We start from the raw sequence: 20,840 nt of genomic DNA on the forward strand, positions 1-20,840 counted from the left end.
TGATCTGATCTTTTCATGGGTTCTCAGTGACAGGTTATCTGCTCCGCCCTGCCAGGTTCTCTTCTGGCTTTGTAATCTGCTCCTTGCTTGCCTCTGTGGCTTGCCCTTATACACCAAATAAAGTACTATTCTGTCAGTAGCTCCTTTCATTACCACTCCTTGGGTTTTGTGAGATATTTGCTTCATTTACCAGTCAGTACAAAAACCTGTCTCTGTGTTGGCTGAGCTGCCCTTATACACCAAATAAAGTGGTATTCTGTCAGCAACTCCTTTCATTGCCACTCTGGGTTTTGAGATATATTCCTTCATTCACCACACAGTACAAGAACCTGAGGACACAGCACAGACGACAAACAAATTCATTACAAGACACAAACAGTAAGAGAGAGAGAAGAAGCATGAGGAGTGACAATGAAACCCTTGGCTGCAAGATTTCCTTTACTTTGGAGCACCATGGTAAATAATGATACAAGCGCCGATACCAGCCTCAATGAGACGAGTGAATCAGTACAAAAGATATATAAATTAGGGCATGATTCCATTTACACCCGGCCTCGAATCACACAGATCCGAGACCTTCATGACACACGGACTTAAGGTTGACTACACGGAAAATACCTGCAGCTGCTCCAAAAAACACTATTTATACCCTCGGTAATGACAGCCGCCTGCACCTGCTGTCGGTCTGTCTGTCTGTCTATCCGTCTGGCCTTGTGGACTGACGCTAGACTGCTGGGAGGTTCTTCAGTGTCAGTAATCAAAGCAAAAGCTAAATTCGGGCAGAACTAAATACAAGCGGTTATGTAAAAACTCGTGAATTTTCGTGCTGTGTATGTGTGTTCATGTGAGTTTGTGTGTGTTTGTGTTCGTGTGTGTGTGTGTGTGTGTGTGGGTGCATTAACAGTGTACATTATTTCATTTACTTAAGTTTCTATTTACAAATGCACAGATTAAAGCTAGGAATCGATTAGGAGTATAAAAAAAAGCTGTACGTTTGCTTTATCACAACAGAATCGCGGTAGGTACACATCGCCGACTGCTCTTTTGTTATTGCTGCTCTCCACAACTGAACTAATCACACAACGCAGGAGAGAATAAGTTAGGATGATGAGGTGAGGCAGCCGGCAGCAGACACTGGCCGGGCCGCAGATGAGAGAGAGAAAGAGCCACAGAAAATATTAAGTCGGCTTATGAACTTGGAATAGCCTTGCTTGGGACACACCTGGAGGGACGCTGCACACCTGACACACCTGTTCACCCACACACCTGGCTGAAGGGAGTGCTGCGCCAGGTGTCACAAGGGAGGGGTGAGAACCAGGGCTGTTTGCGGTCAACTGAGGTGCCTCAAGTGAATCCTACAGGTGCTGTTGTGGGTGGAGGAGAGTGAGTGTGTGAATGTGATGAGTGTGGTGAGTGAGTGAACTGATGCACTCCTCACTGTGTCCTGTGTGGTTTGATTTGAGAGGCTGAGCTTGTCGATGAGATGAGACGTTGCACCACTTGGAGAATTTCAACTGACGAACATTTACAGATCCTCGCCTTGACGAGTGAAGATAATCTAGTGGCTTGTTTTACCCTGATTCATGAGTGTGGTATTCACATTGACGGAGAAAAATGTTGGAAAATGCACCGATGAGTGGTTAATGCGTGAATTTTTGACGTGAGTGACAAGCTTACCTAATGCCATCAACTCTGAAACCCGAACTCATATTTACAAATAAAACCTTTTAAAAATTCTCCTAGAAAACGATGAAAAAACAAATTAGACATAAAATAGATAGAAATACATGGTTAATTCCAATCTGTGAACAATTTTCTTTGAGAACATGAACTAAACATAAAAAGAAAGGAAAAATATCATTCATTCCAATATACAATTTTTTTTGATAACATAACCAATTTATAAACTGCAATTCACTTCTAACAGGAGGAGGAGGAGGAGAAAGAGGAGACAAGAGAAGGAGATAAGAAGAGGAGGAGGAGGAGGAGACAGCCACCCCACACCACCCCAAGTCCTGCCTCACACAACACCAGCACTTCAGACTGCTGCTGCTGCTGCTGCTGCTCACCTAATGAAGAAGGCACAGGGTTTGGAGGCTTGAATATTGTCACACAGGCAGCTAATGACCCTTCTGAGACCATTTCCTGACTACCTGACCTCTGCACTGCCTCGGAGACCAAACATTTCCCACCGCGTTCCCTGTCCTGCGAGACTCTTCCCTCGTACACACTCTGCACTGCTTCACAGGTCTTACAAGATGCCAACACACACCCCACATGTGTAGATTTTGATGCAGAATGAATGGCGTTGTGGGAATCATTTTTACTCCATGAAATAAACTAAATGAGGGGTTTAACAAATACCCATGTTGCTGGATCTTAATGTAGAATGAGTGGTGGTCTGTCTATCTCCGTGTCTTGGGTTTCAACTGAGAATGAGTGGTGTTGGAGTAAAGTCACCCTTGATCAGTCTACAAAGGCTTCAGAGATCAAACAAGATGTCCAACACGTACCTACACTCCTGCATTTAAACACAGAATAAGTAGTGCTGGTCTGAATGGGTCTAATCCTTAAACTTGGTCCAGGATGAGCAGCACTGAGCTAAAATCCTTCTTAGTCACTATAGGGGAGCCTGTACGACCAAGCAGGACAATACACAAGCCTACACTCCTTTGTAATGTAGTGTGACTGGTCTGCCTGGGTTTGGCTCCTTACATTTCAATACCAAGACCTTCACAGCCAATGGGGAACCTTAGAGACCCAACCAAGCTGCTGAACACAAACCAATGAGACAAAACACAAGTCCACTTCATTTTAATATAGAGTGGGGTTGGTCTGCTGAGGTTTGAGGCCTTACATTTTAAAACACAGATCCTTAAGTCACTCTGGGAAAGCCTTAGAGACCAGACAAGCTGCTAGAATGAGTCACGTTGATCGGTCTGGTTTCCATATTGAAAAATGCTTTGCTCTCTTACCTCGACTGTCTCCAAAGTCCACAGAGACAGCTAGCCGGGTTCTCAAGTCTGTTTCTCCTTTTAGTAATGTGTAAGTTTTGTTAATCTATCACCAAAACTGAAAAACAGCCTTGAAAACTCGATAACCTTCAACTAGAGCCTTTGGAAATTAATGGAGGTGCAGTAACAAAGTTTTAGAATACAGAATTTAGTCTAAGTCCTACATTGCAGCTGCTTTGGATTGCTTGTGTCTGCCGCTGTTCCTGCAAGCTGGTAGCATTAACGGGGGACGTCTGCAGCAGCGGCGCCCACTCACGACACTCAGGCAATGCTAAATGACGAATGGCTTTGCATAACGTTTGCATAAGTGACAGCGGGGACTATAACGTCTTCATTCATTCCTTACTCAAGCATAAAATTTCTCATTTATGACTTATTGTCTGAGCGTGTTCCTAAAAGTTTATATGAATGGGATAACTTGGCACTAGGAGAGAGTACAAGAGGAGGAGGAGGACAAAAGAGAGGGCAAGGAAGAGAAGAGGAGTTCAGTTACTTAGCAAATCCATCTACACTTTCAAGACAATTTCTCTGCACTGGTGGGTCGACCGGGACGAAAAAACAAACCGTGGAAATGAGGAAAAACACAGAAAAGAACCAAACAACTTCGTCCACCATACCCAACACTTGCACAGCTGATCTGACGCAGCGCAGTGAACACCCAGCCAACCTCCTTCATTTCCTTCCTTCCTTGCGCCATAGATAAAACCAACCTTTCCTTGGCATGGGAGTTAAGTATAAGACGATCCCTGAAATACCCTTTAACACATTGTAGCCTCACTGAGCACTGCCTTGAGGGGAAGCGAGAAGGCAGTAAGGAGTTCTGCTCGATAAACACGTCACATTTGGACACGAGTTTACACGAGCCTTTATGAGTTTACACGCCAGTTTCCCGTCTGAGTGGGGAGAGCTGCAAGCCTTTCCTCAGCATCACCGCCTCCAAATCCCGGTCCTCTTCCATGTACCTGCCGGGGGACAAGGAGGATGTCAAGATGAGGAAAAGGAAGGAAGATTAAAAAGGGAAGGGAGATGAAAAGCATGTAATTTTTTGAGATACAAGGAGAGGAAGAAAAAAAAAAAGGTTTAAAAGGGAAGGGAGACAAAAAAGCAGATAATTTTGGGGATACAAGGAGAGGAAAGGGTGAATTTAACAGACAAAGGGAGTGAGGAAGGAGAAGAAAGATTAAACAGTGATATGATGAGGAATATGCCAAAGTCAGCAACAAGTTTAGCAAGAGTTGGTGAACCAGTTGTTGTGGTCACAGTCAGTCCTCATTACCGGCACACTCAAGACACCCACACACACACACACTTTAATAATTTGGCCGTACAATTATGGGACTAAACAAATCAAGCCATAAAACTGAAACGTACCCCAAAAATAATCTTTCGGCTTAAAATGAAAGCCAAACCGAAAAAAAATTAATGCGACTAAACACAAAAGCTACACAACAAACTTAAAAAATATAAGTAAAAAAAAAAAATACATATAAATAAAAAAAATAAATAAATAAACAAGGGGTAACTTATAAAAACATGAAGCATTACACTAAAAATAAGCTTTAGCAGATTCAAAACACAATTAATAGCAATGCAAGCACTTAAACACCCCACAAAATTAATAGTAGTAATAGTTGTAGTAACTTACATGCAACAAGACCGCCAATCACCGAACCTGTTAGTAATGAGCAGCTAAGTGGGCAGGTGGGGAGGATACAGGTGAAACAAGCATTAATTAAAGAGATCTACAGGTTTTATTTTCTATTTTCTCCATTACTGTTGACGGGCAGCATGCAGTGGTGGTGGTGGTGGTGAGGGAATCAATATATGGTGATTAATGTTGGTGATGGTGGTTGTGCTGTGTGTGGTGGTGATGGTGGTGGGAATACTGGTGGTGATGGTGATGGTTGTGCTTTGTGGTGGTGAAGGGATCAATAATGGTGAGGAATTTTGGTGGTGATTGTGGTGTTGTGATGACAGGGATTATGGAAAGAGAAGTGGTGATGTGGTGGAAGATAAAAATTTGCTGTGTGCTCTTAAATGTACGTGTGTTTGTGTGAGAGAGACTAGTGAATGAATCCTTGAAGTGAATCTATATAAAACATCACTACAAATATTTAGGAACCTGAGGAAAGAGTATAGAAGTGTACACCAAGACACAATAGTCACTACAAGTGGTGTGCATTGGTGTCCGTTTGATTACCGAATGGACCTTGAGTATGTATATGAGAGTCACTATAGACCAACACAATATACTTTAGGAATCTTTAGTGAGCATCAGTCAGTGTAAAACAAGGCTTGGGTATCACTAGAAGGTGTACCGATGAGTGTACAAGTATTCAATAAGCAAATGACTCTTGGGTATCTATCACACCATCACTATAAAATGCTAAGTGATATTTAGTGCGAGTAAACTGATGTAAACCAAGGCACGGTTATCATTAGACGTATCAGTGAGTGTACTGGAAGTTTACGGGGCGGAGACAAGCAAAGGTGTGAGCAAGTGCTGTTAGTGGTGGCTGCTGCTGCTGCTGCTACTGCCACTGCGTCACAAGGCCAAGCTGTACCAGGACTTACAGGAGCAGGAAGGCCTGAGTGAGGAGCCTCCAGAGTGCAGGACGGCCAGAGGAGGTGACACAGGGAGGGTGACAAGAGGGTGGTGTTGTGGTGATGTGGTGATGTGGTCTAGTCTGTGGTCTGGTGTCGTGTGGCATTGCTCTAACTTTCTTTGGTAATAAGTTTGTTCAAGTGGATCGCTGCGTGGAAAGCCCTATTGAACTTTCTTGTGTTAATGAAGTGGTTCTGCTGGTTCATCTGTTCATTGTAGGGACTGTTCTGCTTGCATGTTCCCTCCTAATTCCTTTGTTCATTCAAGGGAGGGTGGTTTCATGAGACGGTTTAAAATCTTCTTCCTGAGTCTGTGGAATCTTGTCTAATAAACATTTGTGCTAGATCTTCAGGTAATAAATGTGTTTGTTGAAGGATTTGTGTTATGAAGTTAAGTCTGTAGGATAAAAGAAATGTGTCAAAGGTGGGTTAGTAAGTAAACATATAGCAAGTACCAATGGGGAGAACAAAGATGTGTCAAGAGAACAAAGAGAGATGTGTCAATATTGTTAGTGATTAGGGAGAGACGTGTTGAGTACCAGCGCTTTTGATTATTAGGAAAGCAATGCAGTGAAATGAAGTTGCAATATTAGTTAACTGTTCACCATGCTTCCACACTATTGCAGGTAACACAAGGCATGATGAAGCACAAGGACTAAATACACTAACAGTACTCAACACACAATTCACTCCTGCCTCAACTGAACACAAACACAACACTGTTTTCACTACAACATGCAGTCTTCACCACTGCAACACTATAACTACTAATGCAATTCTTAAGCTACTATTTAAATGCACAGGGTAAGTAGAGTGGTGGGGTGCAGTGTTAGGAAGCCTTGCACCCCGACTTGCATTGTTACTTGGGAATCATAAGAGAGGTAAGAGGGAGACAGCAATGCCTGACCCTTGCAAGACACCTCCATAAGAAAGTGCAAGTGATTTTGGCATTAAATGCATCACAGGTTACTGATCAGAACAGGCAAATCAGTGACATCAGAGCCAGTCACTCACAGCTTGCTAATCAAAAGTGACAAGTCTACAGCCGCTGATCAGAACGGTGAGGGCGGTGGAGGCCCATCTCCCTGGAGTAGTAAGAGGAGAGCCTGGAAGTACGGCAGGAACCAGACAGCCACCACAACCGCCACCGCATAGCCACAGATGGTGCGCAGTGTGGGGCTGACACCCTCGTCAGACTGCCCAGCTGACAGAATGGGGGTACAGAGACTTGACCTACGGGAGTCCGTGCACACAGGAATGGGTGTGGATAGGCTAAAACGGCGGTGTGATGGATGCGAGGGGTCAGACAATGGCAGAGTCATCCAGCTGGTCAGGTCAGGAACGGTGGTGCGTCTGACCCGACCCAGCTGACTATATGGGCCGGCCTTCCCAAATGCATGCTGGGAGTGAGTACAGGCACGGCTACAGGGGTCGAGGTCAAAGATACTCGGTCTACTTGAGGGAAGGTCAGCGAAAAGATTCATGCATTTTAGGGAAGCCAGACTGATGGTTTTCTGTGGTCCCAGTAGACCTGAATCCAAGGCAAGGTCAGGGCTGAGGGTGTCTGAGGTCAGCAGTCTCGTGGGGGAGGAGGGAGAGGTGTGGGGAAGGTGGAAGCATGGAGGTAAGGCAGCGGTGGTGGTTGGGGTGGAGGGGGTGTGGTGGTGGCCGCACCTCTGTCTGTCCTCCTCCAGCATGGTGACCAGCGCGTCCTTCTGCTCCAGGATACTCAGCATCTCCGCCAGGATGGTCCCCTCGCGGTCGATGTCCTCGCGGGATTTCTCATGCTCTGAGGTCAAGATGGGACTGGTCAACAAGAGTGAGCCAGACACACTAAGCTTTTCAAAATATCAGAGCATATTAAAATGACTGTGTGTGTGTGTGTGTGTGTGTGTGTGTGTGTGTGTGTGTGTGTGTGTGTGTGTGTGTGTGTGTGTGTGTGTGTGTGTGTGTGAGTGAGTGCCTACCAGAGAGAGCCATGCGGTGCCTCAGTTCATGCTCCAGCCTGACGTGCCTGTCCTCCAGCTCCAGCTCCTTGGCGCGCACCATCAGCTCCTGCTCCCATCGCACCAATGCATTCTTCTCGTGCACCATTGCAAACCAATCGCCCATCAGCTCTGCCTCGTCACGCTCCGCCCCGCCCTGCCACGGAGACACAGACGGTCACCTGCACTCCCATTGTCACTCCAGCAGAAGCAATGTTACAGAAAAGGAAAGATAAGCAGTGGTACAGAAAAATGAGAATGAAAAGACTTGCATATCTATTATCTTTGTCACTCCAACACTAGTAATGGTACAAAGAGGATGGCTAAGAGGGGACAGAGAGAGGACTAAGAGGGGGGATGAGAGGGGGATAGAGGACTAAGAGGGGGCAGAGAGAGCTGAGAGGGGACAGAGAGAGGGATAAGAAGGGGACAGGGAGGACTAGGAGTGGGCAGAGAGGGATAAGAGGGGGACAGACGGCTAAGAGGGGGACCACTCACCGCCTCGCCTCTCAGGGCTTTCTCAGTCGCCACACCACGTTCCTCCAGCTCCCTTGTCTTCACCTCGCACTCCTCCAGCTGCCTCTGAATCTCCTGTGCCATCCTTAATCTAGGAGGAAGCAGGAGAGTCAGGTTTTCCTCTCTCAGTGGCGGTCAAGACAAACAGCACCACGCACCACAACAGCAGCATATATCATGACATCACAGCCCACCACCACCACCACAACAGCACACAGCAGGCAGCATCTCACCGTTTAAGCTCCGCCTGCCGAGCCGCCTTGAATGCTGCACTGCGTTGCTTCCTCCCACTAGAGCCAGACCACGGTGCCTGCTGCCCGCGCTCCAGGGTGCCGGATGGGGTGCCAGCGTCCTCCTCTGACAGGCTCTCCTCTGTGCCAAGAAAAGATGGTCACTCTGAGGCACTACCAGGGTGGCACCGTGTGTGTTGGGTGCCACTGTCACGGCATTACACCTGCTCTTGGGTGTCATTGGGGTTTGTTATGCACTGTTATTTTGGGAGCCTCTAGGTGACGTAATGGGAAGTTTTTTTTAAGTATGTCATTATTACTTAAAGCTGGAAATTAAGTTACACAGAAAATTTAAGTAGTAGTGTTGATTATAGGTACCATAGTTAACTTACACTGAAAAATTTAAGTGTGGGGTATCATTAACTTTACCAATTATAACTTACAGTAAATATCTCTAAGTTTATTTTTACACTTACAAACTATAACTTTAAACACATTTTTTGTACAGAATAACACTTAAACCAATCTTAAAATTCTATGACGGCCTTCTCTCCTCCTTCCTTCCTACCTTCCTTCACCTCCACCACAGGCTACTCTACCACAAACGCCGCTATGTTGAAAATAGACAGGTTATGTACTGATAACACATGTCAAAACGGGTCACAGCTCTGGGAGTGAGTGTTGGCATGCTCATCTCAAACTGCAACACACCAACACACCAACAAACTAACAAAAGCACCCCAGGGAACCAACGCTGGCCAGTCACGCAGTTACGGAAAAGGAACGAAAGGAAAATAAATATGTTAAAAAGAAAAAAAATGTTAGCTTATCTCTCTCTCTCTCTTTCTCTCACACACACCCTGAGACAGGATGAGGAAGAATGAGACAGGGTGAGGCAGAATGAGACAGGGAGACAAAGAGACAAGGAGGCAGGGTGAGGCAGGGAGACAGGGGGTGAAATAGGGAGACAAGAAGAGACATGGTGAGGCAGGGTGCACACTCAACACACAGCCCATCAAATGAGAGTGAAGAGAGTGAAAAATTGAGAGGTCACACTGATTAGGACACACACACACACACACACAAACATCATAACTCAGGCTAATTTGTTTGTATAGTGCTCTTAAACAGGTGATAACAACAGGCAGGTGAAACAGGTAATTGAGAAAAAGAGGAGGTGGGTGATAACAAACAAACAGATGATCAAAACAGGCAGGTGCTTTTAAACAGGTGATTGGAACAGGCAGGTGGTGAAAAACAGGTGATTAAGCAAAAAACAGGTGGTAAGAACTGGTAACTGGCACAAAACAAGCCAGGACAAGCAGGTAGAAAGAGCAAACAGGGGATTAAAAACAGGTTATCCAAACAGGCAGGTGAGAGCACTCGTCACAAAGCTCTACAGGTGAATCTCAGTTTACAAATCCTTGGCTTTATAAATTCGCAAAGCTATGTATAATTCCAGCGTTTGTTTTGATGAATATGGGAATTGAAATGTAAAGAAATCAAAAAGTACGAGAATTAAATGATAGGAATGATGAAATGAATACAGATCTTTTAGCTCTTCAAAGTTTCAGAATTTTGGTCAATGCAGAAAACTCAAAATATATAATAAAGAAATAAGAAAACAATGGTTGGTGCAGGATGTCAGCAGGCCAACACGTGGCAACCCTGTTTCCAGCCACCAAGATAAAAGGTAACAAATTTTACCTGCACCAAAACGAAATATTCAATAACATTTTCACAAGCCATAACATAATTTTAGGTAACAAAACATTAAACATAACTTATTAAGATTCACCTGCAAGTCAGAAATAAACAGACAGGCAGGCAAACAGACAGGCAGGGGATAGAGAGTCAGGCAGGGTACTGTACCTTCGATCCGTGGGGAGACGAGGCAGGGGTGGTGGGAGCCTGCCCTCAAGGGAACAGTGATGGCAGTTTTTTTGGGGGGAGTAACACCACAGAGGAACACCATAGATCATACAGTATCCACCGGGGACACACACAGGGGCCGGGAGATGTCACAGGGGCAGGGGAGGGAGGTTCAGGATACAATGAATACAAGGACATGACACAGGGATGCTTGGATGTACAGGGCTGAGGGTTACAAGGCTGTGTGGGGCTGTGTGGGGCTGTGTGGGAGGCTTACATGGGTGGTATAGAGGAACAGGGGGCCAGTGAATATGTTTTTGTTACTTCTAGGGTGTTTAAGAGATACTGGAGTGGTGGAAGAGGTGGGAAAGGGTGAATGCTACTATGGAGGGTGTTTGGGGAGTAGTGGAGATGGTAGAATAGATGGATAGTGATGAAGTAATATGTTTTGAAGAGTTTTAGAGGTACTGGGGTGGTGGAAGAGATGGTTAAAAATGAAACACTACTTTTCAATGAGTTATAGAAGATACAGGAATGAAAGACGGGCTGATAAATACGTAAATATCAGTTTCCGGAGGTTCGAGAGAGAGAGAAGTGATAGAACAGATAAATAACAATTAATCAATACTTTTTATGGTTTTCTAAGTGGCTCTGGGCTAATGAAAAGACAGTAGATGCTAATATTTCACTGTAGGAAGCTGAGGAGACAGTGAAGTGATGCATGGGGGGGCGAGTGACAATATACTCTCAGCTAACAGCGAGTGGAGCGGCTGAGATGGACTCCAGTGTGAAAAAAGGCTGGGTTAGTTTGTTTTATAGATGCAAGGGGGTGTCTTATAAGGAATCTGGTGCAATGATGGGTGGAGTGATAAATAGCTGAGGATATGTAGAGATGATGTATTTAAGAGGGAACTGAAGAAAGGAATGGAGTTTGTGGTATAGAGAGATGGATAGGAGGAAGTGTAGTTAGTGAAATGAAGATAGATGAAGAAAACTAGTGAGGAAAAGGAATTAATTGAAGGTAAAAGAGAGGTAGGAAAAGAAGATTGATAGGTAATAAAAGTAAATGAAGAAAAGATGAATGACCAAGAGATGAATAACAGAGAAGAATGAATAAAGAGGACATGAGAGGGAAAAGTGATTAGCCAGATGAACAATAGATAGGCGACTTAGAAAAATGAACAATAACTAGTAAAAAAAAAAAGAAGAATGACTGAAAAATGATTGAGAGGAACACATAAAGGGTTACAGTACATTCCAAGCTATAAGACCCTGTTACCTAGGCTACTTCAGACACATCGTAGTACTTGCTAAGTGCACCACACGCTACTTATCAACACTACAGGGTGACTCGGCTGCAAAAAAGGTACACTACAGGTGCTGAAGTTAACATGTTAAATAAATGGGTGGGTAAGTGGATACAAAAATAAATGGTATAAATGTTTTTAGGTTCCGTCTATAAAAATAATGTTTTGTAATGCGGCACAACAACATAAAAGGTGGTTATTAAAATGTTTGTTTGCTGGAAAAATAACACACGTCTAAATTAAATAAATGCTGTAAGGGAAGACACGTTAAAAAAAAAAAGGAATAATTTGCACTAACAGATAAAAAAATATTAAATAAACAATGCAAAAATATCACTACTTTACAAACAAACAAACAAACAAATCTCAGAAAAAACAGAGATAGTTTGAGACAGAGAGCAAGATACATAAACAGACAGACAGACAGACACAAACAAAACAAATAACTACCACACCAGAAATAAAATCACTAAAAATGGGATCTTAGGACATATTAGGACACATTAAGACAAGATCAGGCAAGGATGAGGCATACAAACAGACAACCAGATGACCCAACAGCCACACACTTCACCAACCAATCCAGGGATGCACCAGTGTGTGGGGGAGAGGGGTACAGCAAGCACACAACACCCTGCTACATCGCCAGGGACCACGAACACCCTGGGACAGCAGCAACACTTGTAAGACTCCATGGGGGTGGATGGCAGGGTCCTCTACCAGCCAGGGGAGATCTGACTGGCAGGGCTAAGATGTGGTTAAGTAATTAAAGGGATTCTGATGCATTAAGGGAACTTTACGAAACACTGGCAGGGTTTTAAAAGGTGTGTTTCTGAGTGTGTTGTAAAGTTATATCTGTTGCTTTCAGGGACAGACTTAAGGGGGGGTTCTAAAGGGTGTGTTGTTGAGACAGGTGTTGTCTGGATTTAGAAACCTTTAGGGTATATCAAGAGGGTTTTAAAAGGTGTGTTCATCCATGTGTTCTTGGTCACGTCTGTTATATCATGAGGGATTGACTAAAAGGTGCGTTTGTGAGTGCGTTCTTCAATGATCCCTTTAATAAGTGTGTTTTAGGTATAAAGATCTTCTGGGGACATTGGGATAGTCCTCATATGTATTCTTGAGTGTTCTGTTGCCTGTTATAACCTTAAATGACAGACTGTGATGGTTCTAGTGTTCCTAAGTGGTGTTCTACCCTCTCAAAGCCTAAAACAGAAGGACAGAGAGTTTAGGAGTGTTTTTAAGTTATCCACCTTCCCAGGTAGAACAATTAAAGGGTTTAAAAGCAGTGTGTTCTTCAGTGTCCTTCCTCATGGCCAATACAATAATTTTTCAGCCTCAGTTTCCCAGTGTTCTTCTCCACACTACTGTCTTATCACTGTCCACCATCACAGGTCTGACTTAGAGGGGCTTCCAGTGTCTGTACAATGCCGCACCAGCCTCAGTTTGCCGGCCATCTCTCCCACGTCAGTCTATCTCATCGCTGCCTGTCATCATAATATTCCTAGCACCAACTCTTGAAAGGCAGCAATATGACGAATCTGCGTATAAACTTTTTCCATAAACTTTCGGAAAACAATGAACAGTTCGTCTTTTAAACTTTCTACCACGAGTAACAATTTTATATTTCAACTCTGGAAGGCACAGTGATTTAAAGAAGAACTTTACTTTGTTGCTATCACTACTTGAAACCTCAGTAACTTATAGGGAGAGACACCAGGCTCTTTATATCACTAGTTAAAGCTTCAGTCAATTATAGGGAGCTTCGTATGGCTTCATATGGCTTCATATGGCTCTCTATCACTAGTTGAAGCTTCAGTAACTTAAGGGGAGGTTTACTAGGCTCTTTATATCACTAGATGAAGCTTCAGTGACTTAGAGGGAGCTTCAAATGGCTTCTTATCACTAGTTAAAGCTTCAGTAATTTAAGAGGAGGTCCACCAGGATCTCTATCACTAGTTGAAGCTTCAGTAACTTAAAGGGAGCTTCACATGGCTATCACTAGTTGAAGCCTCAGTACCACCCAATAAATTAAAGAAATAGAACTGCTAATCTTTAATCCCTTATGGCCTGTCTCACTTAAACCATCCTATAAACTGAAGGAAACAAACTGCCAATCTTTATGTCCTTGTGGCCTGTAACTCTCACTGAAACCGTCCCATAAATTGAAGGAAAACTGCCAATTTTTATTACTTGACTGACCTTCGCCAAAGAGCCACATGTAAGTGAAAGAAGAGTGGTGATGTTTACTTCCCCATCAGGCAGTGACGTCACACCTCCCTGCCGTCATTCAGCGCTAAAATGATTGTATGTCGCAAAAATATAAACGGCAAACTTGAACTGCCACAAAAAACGAGAAAAATAACATGATGACAACCTAACTGACCCCAAATGCGATAAAACAGTAAAAAGAGCACCCTAAACAACCCAAAACATTAGAAAAACAAAAAAACGACAACGAAAATTACCCAAAATCGAGAAAGAGAGAGAAAAAAAAACAATTTAAACGACTCAATTTACCAGAGACAATCGTTCAATCACCACTGACACACACACACACACACAAACACACACACACATGTACAGACAAAACTAGAGAGGGTACAAGGTTACAAAGGTTACAGTGTTAGTCACCTGAAGCCTGGGGTGGCGAAGAGGCTTTAGTGAAGGATGAGGGGAAGAAAGTTAGCGGGCGGCGGGATGGGGAGGTAGGAAGGGACAGGGCTGCTCTGGGGTCCTGGCCATTCTTGCGGTTCACTTCATCCATGCTGGTTGAACGCCCCTTGTCACTCTGCCGGAGAAATGGATGAATGGTCAGATAAAAATGGATGAATGGATGGTAGTCTGAGTGTCCCTTGTCAGTCTACTGGAGAAATGGATGGTTGGATGGTTTGGTAAGTAAGGGATGATGAGTGATGGGTGAATGGATGCTGTAGTGTGGTGGATTAAATGACAGATGGTGGATGGATGGATCTGAAATAGTTATAGTAAGAGACATTCCTTCATTGACACACACACACACACACACACACACACACACACACACACACACACACCTTTTTCTTCTCCTTTGACCTTGACAGTCTCAGTTTTGATAGTTTGTCACGCACAGTTAGGGGGCTCTTAGGGGGGGCTGCCTTGGGGGTCTCCGTGGGGGGGGCTGCAGCAGGGGGCACAGGGGGCGTGGGAGGGGCTGAGGCGACGGTGGTGGCGGTGGTGGTGGTGGAGTGGGCATCACTGGCTTCTGAATGATGGTCTGCCTTCTTCTTGTCGTCGGATTTGCTGCTAAACATGCCTGTGAGGAGGAGGAGGAGGAGGAGGAGGAGGAGGAGGAGGAGGAGGAGGAGGAGGAGGAGGAGGAGGAGGAGGAGGAGGAGGAGGAGGAGGAGGAGTGTTTAGTTATTGTATCATCATTATCTTTTCTCTCCTTAGTTTCATTATTCTTGTCATTATTATTATTATTACTGTTGTTATTATTATTATTTTCACTATTCCTTTTATCATCAGTTATTTAATTCCTCTTTACTTTATTCATCTTCTTTTTTTAATCCTTGTGTTTCTATTTCTCTTCTTTTTTTCTTATTCTTTTTTTTTCTGAGTAGAAAATTGAAGAAGCAGAAATGCAGTGCTGTGAAAGATAATAATAATAATAATAATAATAATAATAATAATAATAATAATAATAATAATAATAATAATAATAATAATAATAATAATTCTATACACACCTAAAGGCATAAATAACTTGGCATACAGAAAACACAGTAAATATATACACAAAAACTGAATTATATTAAGAAATAAGTAATTAAAAAGTATAAACGAAAGCTTATATTAGCAAGAGAAGGATTAGTAATATCTGAATAAGTAATAGTAATAATTCAAGGATTAGCCAGCCAGCCAGCTAGTCAGTCAGTCAGTCAGTCAGTCAGTCAGTCAGTCAGTCAGTCAGTCAGTCAGTCAGTTAGTTAGTTAGTTAGTTAATTTGGTTAGTTAGTTAGTCAGTCAGTCAGTCAGTCAGTCAGTCAGTCAGTCAGTCAGTCAGTCAGTCAGTCAGTCAGTCAGTCAGTCAGTCAGTTAGTTAGTTAGTCAGTCAGTCAGTCAGCCAGTCAGTCAGCCAATGAGCCAGCCAGCCAGCCAGCCAGCCTCACATGCATTTAAACAGGCCATACCCAAATATTGACTTGAAATGAGTGAATAGGAATATTAAGTTTAAGAATAAGATAACTTCAGCCACAGGTAACACTGCCAGCCATCCAGTGAGTCAGTGTGAAGGAGGATCAAACACTGCCTGTCCTCACAACAGTCATTAGTGGTGTGGGAGTCCCTGGGCCCTGAATTGTGTCAGGTGGCTGTGTGGGTATGTGACGGTCAGGGTAGCAGTTGATTAGTGTCGTCATGTACTTTACCACACCTGAACATGCAAGATTTAAGTAGTGGTGGTAGTGGTGGTGGTGGTGGTCAGTAAGGGGAGCAGGTGTTGTGAAAGTAAGGCAGCAGTGCAGGGCCATCACCACAGCAGTGCCAAGCTGTCTGCTGTGTGTGGAGGCTGCAGCAGGCGGCGACAGCAGCAGCAGTGGTGGTGAGTGAAGCACAGCGCTGTGAGCACCAAGGCAGCGTCATGCAGCACAGCAGCACAGCAGCACGCAGCGCAGTGCAGCATGGCCGCCACTCACCTGTGAACACCTGGATGAGGCTCCTCCTCCTCTCCCGGTCCTTGGACTTCTTGCCCGACGGCTTTTTGTCCGAGGGGGAGTCCTGGGAGGGCTGGCTGGCGGGGGTGGAGGTAGTGGAGGAGGCGGTGGTGGTGGAGGAGGGTGCGGGGGATGGGGGCACGGAGTAGGGCTGCTGTGTGGGGGGCTGGGTGGGGGGTGTGGGGTGTGAGGGGGCGGGGGTGGGGGTGGTGAAGGATGCGGCGCCGGCCAGGGGCACCGAGGAACAGGAGGCAGACTTACTGGGGCCCAGGCTGGCCGTGAACACCTGCAGGGACTCCAGCTCCAGCAGGGATGGCCGGTGGTGTGTGTGGCGCCGCAGCAGCTGACTCTTAGGCCGTCCGTCGCCGCCACTGTTGCCGCTGCTGCTGGCTGCCGCAGTGGTGCTGTTGCGGGTGGAACCGCCGCGCTGCCGCTGCCGGTACTCCTCTAGGCGTTCCCGCAGGCGATCCTCCTTGCTGGCTGGCTCCTCCATTGCGTCTGGTGCCTCCCGCTGCCGGTGCTGCCGCTGCTCCTCCAGCAGCTCCCGCACCCGCTCCTCCTTGTCCCTGGCGGCGGTGGCAGGTGCTCCCTCCCCTGCCTTGCTGGCCCGGGGTGTGGCCGAGGGGGCCTCTGCCTCGGCCTCGCCTGCCCCGCCCTTTTTGAGCTTCTCCCGCAGGTTGTCGGCCAGGCAGGGGGGACTGAGGCCCAGGTCGTGGTCTGTCTTCAGCTTGGCACGGCCCCGGGCCTCCTCCCTGGCTCGCTCCCGCTCCACTGTTCCCAGGTTGGGAGTGGACAGGGGCCGCTCACTGGGGCTGGGCAGGCCCTTGGCGTGGGCTGAGGCACGGTGTGGCCGGATGGGCACTGGGGTGACAGAGGTGGGCACTGGAGTGGTGGTGGCCTTGGGGGTGGCAGGGGAACCCCTAGGGGCCAGGGTACTCCTGGGGGTGTAGGATGCACTCCCTGGGGCCGTGGCACTGCCCCGGGGGGTGTTGGGGGCACTGACGGAGGCAAGGGAGTTGAGGGAGGGTGGGGGGCTGGAAGGTGGCCCTGGGAACTTGACAGGAGGGTTGGAGAACTGCTCCGGGTGGGTAAGGGGAGTGGCTGGCAGCTTGGGGCGGGGCGCAGCATCCAGCATGCCGGCACGCTTGGTGGCTGGGCTGCGGCGGCTGGCGGAGGGTGTGCTGCGGCAGGACGCCTCGCGTCGCTCGGACGCATCCTCATCCTGACTCTCATCCACGAAGGGCACGTTGACGTCGTGCAGACTGCCACTGCGCCCTGGCCCCCCCAGCACACTGTCATCGCGGAAGAAGTTCCCCACGCGAATCTTGGCCCTGTTCTCCTCCGCCCCAAAGGTCTGGCCGCCGTCCGGCAGCTCCTGCTGCACTGTGTCCAGTCGCAGCAACGTCGGGCTGTCCACGTGGATGTGCCGCTTGCCGCACTCTTCCGCTGGGGCCTCGGTGGCAGTGGAGGGCGTGGTGGAGGGCGTGGTGGTGGTGCTGCCCTGCTTCTCCAGGAGGTTCTCCTGAGAGGACTGGGGACTGAACAGTGAGGTGCGGGAGCTAGTGGAGGACAGGGGGCTGGGGGAGGTGCGGGAGGTGCGGCGGGGGGTCTTCTCCGAGCTGCGACGGGTGATGCGGGACATGACCATCTCCTTGATGAGGTCCTTCTCCTTGTCCCTGTCACGGCTCTTCAGGCTGCTCTCAATCTGCTTCTTGGCCGTGTTGGGCGACACCTTGGGGTTGCTCCTCGCAGGGCTGCTCTCGGCACTCAGGCAAGGGCGCTGCTCCTCCTCCTCCTCCTCCTCCTCATCCTCCTGGTGGTCCTCCCTCTGACCATCCAGTGTGCGAGGGCTGGCCAGGGAGGTCCTGGAGGAGCTCTTCTGCATGTCGATGGAGTCGCGCACGTAGCCAAATGGACTCATGCGCTCTTTGAAGCGTGGGATGTAGCCCTCATAGCGCCACGGGGAGGTGCACTCCTCCAGGGAGTCGTGGCGTCTCTCCCCGTTCATCCTGGCCCGGGGCTCGCTGAGGGACGGGGGCTCTGACATGCTCTTGGGTGGTGGCGCTGGGCTCCCCTCTGTCTGCTGCGCTGCGCTGGGGGCCTCCTGCACGCTGCTCTGTGACGTGTCCAGCTCCGTGCTGGTGCTGTCAGACTGGCTGCTGCTGCTGCTGCTGCTGCTGCTGTGGGAGGCGTGGGTGGTGGGGCCGGCCTGGCCGATGAGGGAGATCTGTGGTGCCAGGGGCGTGGTGGGCGTCTCCTCCTCCAGCTTCTGGTAGCCCTGCTTCTGGTGGGTGAGTTCCTCTGGGCTGCTGGCACTCTCGCTGGTGTCCATAAACTCTATGCCGTCCAGGTCGGCCAGGGTGGTGGGCGGCTTGGCTGGCGCGGACGTGGTCACGTTCTGTCCGCTGGAGATGGCAGAGTCTGTGTCCCCAAGACTCTCCTCGGAGGCTATCCTGGCGATGCCCCGCAGTGACGCCCGGTGGGAGGGACGGTCACGCTCGTTCACCTCCACTTCCAGATCCTCGCCGGCACTCACACCGCCGTTGTCCCCCGCCCAGTCTGACAGCTCTGTCTCTGTGTACTCCCGCCCCTCCTCTGGGCTGGACAGGCTCTCCTTGGTGGGTGGTGGCAGCAGCTCCTCACTGGGGCTGGGCGTGAGGGGCGATGGCTGGTCACTCTTGGGACTCACCCCTGCCTCCCTGCCGACCTCTGCCTCCTTGCCCTCCCTGCTTGAGTCCCTGATCACCGCTAAGTTACTCTCACTTGCTAAAGTCACAGCGTCCTTCACATTCTCCACATCCTGGTCGTCTCTTGCACTCTCCGCCACGCTGGCCACACACACGGTCACACTGGCTGCGTCTGTCTTCCGTTCACTATCACAGGCTATCACTGCCTCGGTCTCCTTGGGGCTGGGGTCATCACAGAAGGGGAAGCCATTGTAGTTTGCCGTTGAGGACTCCACAAGCTCGGAGAATTTGTCAATGTCCTCCACTGCATCACTGGCTAACTTGTTAAAGAGCTCATCCACATTGTCCTCCTCGTTCTCTCTCTCCAGGTCATCAACCAGAGAGAGAACTGGTTTCTTGGTGCCCTCCTCCTTTTTCTCCTCCTCCTCCTGCAGCGTGACGGCCTCCCCGGTGCAGGGACCCTCGAGGGACCGTGGGGCATTCACCAACACCAGTTCCCGGTTGACAGTCTCCACACCTGCGTCAGTGTCCCCGGGGAGTGACAGGCCAAACACATTGTCATCGTCACTGTCCTTGCCTCTCCCCTCCGGCTCACCAATCACCCATGCCTCCTGACTGCCCCTTGCGTCACTGTCAGGGGGAGGCTGTGTGGAGGCCAGGAGGTCAGTGGTGGTGTCGCTGGTACGCACGTCGCCGTCACTGAATGCGCTGTCTGTCACGCCGGTGCTGGGGTGCTGCTGGAGCTCAATGGCAGTGGGGGACTTCTTGGGGGGGGACCACTTGCTGCCAGTGGGGACGTTGTCGTAATCTGAACCGTCCCCACTGCTGCTGCTGCTGCTGCTGCTGCTGCTGCTTGACTCACTGGACCCACTGCTGCTCTCTGACAGAGGGATCTTGCCGAGGCATTCTTCTGGCGCTTGTGTGGCTTCCTCTTCACCTTGAGGGGGCTTGGAAGGGGACGGGAAGCCTTTCAACTCCCCCTTCTGCCCCTCCCGCCCCTCCTGGCCCTCCACGGGGTACACAGAGGACTCCACACGTGTGGTGATGGCGTCACTGGTGCCTCTGGTCTCCTCGGTGGTGGTGGAGGAGGATGTGGTGGTGGCATTGTTGGTGTGGGCCGCATCATCACCCTGGGGGAGGGAGATGGAGCGAGCGGTGAGCTGAGGGGAGGAGGGGGAGGAGGAGGGGCTGCGCAGGGAGGACACAGAGGTGCTCATGAAGGCCTGCATGGCAGCGCTGGGCTGCGGCGCTGGGTTCAGCATCTTCTGCGTCTCGGAGATCTTGTCCATGAAGCTCTTGAAGCGGTTCCCCAGGTCAGCCGTGGACACCGACTTGCGGGGCAGGTTGGAGTTCTCCCCCAGCAGGTATTGGCGCTTCAGCTGCAGGGCACGCTGGGCCGCGATGGCTTCCGTGGAGTCTGTCCGCTGCAGGAGGCGCTTTAGCTGCTCCGCCCGGGGGTTGGCCTGGCCTGTCTCGTTGAGATTGGTCAGACTGGCACTCTTTTCCCCATTCTCCTTCACCCAGTTGTCCTCGTCCTCCTTCTGGCCGAGATCGATGCGCTGGGACACAAAGTTGGCCCTTGGCTCGCCCTTAGCCTCTCCCCTGGTCTCCTCCCCTGCCTTGTCCTCTGGGGCGGGGCTCTCCTGCCGCGGGTCATGAGTCTCGTTGATGACGATGGTGGGGATGGACTTGGGCGGCCCGGGCTGCACATGGTCATCGGCAAACTCTGAGTCTGTGTCTATCTGAGTGTCGCTCTCCTCGCTCTCCTCGTCACTCGCCACCTGTGTCAGGGAGGCAATGCTGGGGTCACTTCTTGAAGCAGCAGTAACACATTCTTCCCTCCCTTCTTTCACTGTTCATTACAAATACACACAGAAATATAACTAAACTATTTGATATTTTAGAAGCAACAGGCTAACCTAACCTAACTA

General features: G+C 48.6%; 1 protein-coding gene across 7 annotated transcripts in view; it reads right to left on the minus strand.

Moving 5' to 3' along the window:
* Positions 1-425: 425 nt before the first annotated feature.
* LOC135094006 (F-actin-monooxygenase MICAL3-like) overlaps positions 426-20,840 on the minus strand; it is a 68,997-nt gene continuing 48,582 nt past the window's right edge. For 4 of the 7 annotated variants that reach the window (XM_063993706.1, XM_063993703.1, XM_063993700.1 and 1 more), the window contains 9 exons: positions 16,205-20,690; positions 14,585-14,823; positions 14,163-14,319; positions 10,222-10,260; positions 8,353-8,491; positions 8,102-8,210; positions 7,586-7,760; positions 6,633-7,407; positions 426-3,976 (listed from right to left, as the gene is read on the minus strand). In XM_063993706.1, coding sequence (XP_063849776.1) covers positions 6,671-7,407; positions 7,586-7,760; positions 8,102-8,210; positions 8,353-8,491; positions 10,222-10,260; positions 14,163-14,319; positions 14,585-14,823; positions 16,205-20,690 — 6,081 coding nt within the window. In that variant the 3' untranslated portion in view covers positions 426-3,976; positions 6,633-6,670. The remainder of the gene's footprint in view (positions 3,977-6,632; positions 7,408-7,585; positions 7,761-8,101; positions 8,211-8,352; positions 8,492-10,221; positions 10,261-14,162; positions 14,320-14,584; positions 14,824-16,204; positions 20,691-20,840) is intronic. The other 3 variants (XM_063993705.1, XM_063993707.1, XM_063993704.1) reach the window with 3 other exon arrangements.

Source organism: Scylla paramamosain, chromosome 44, assembly GCF_035594125.1.
Source record: "Scylla paramamosain isolate STU-SP2022 chromosome 44, ASM3559412v1, whole genome shotgun sequence".
NCBI classification, from domain to species: domain Eukaryota; kingdom Metazoa; phylum Arthropoda; class Malacostraca; order Decapoda; family Portunidae; genus Scylla; species Scylla paramamosain.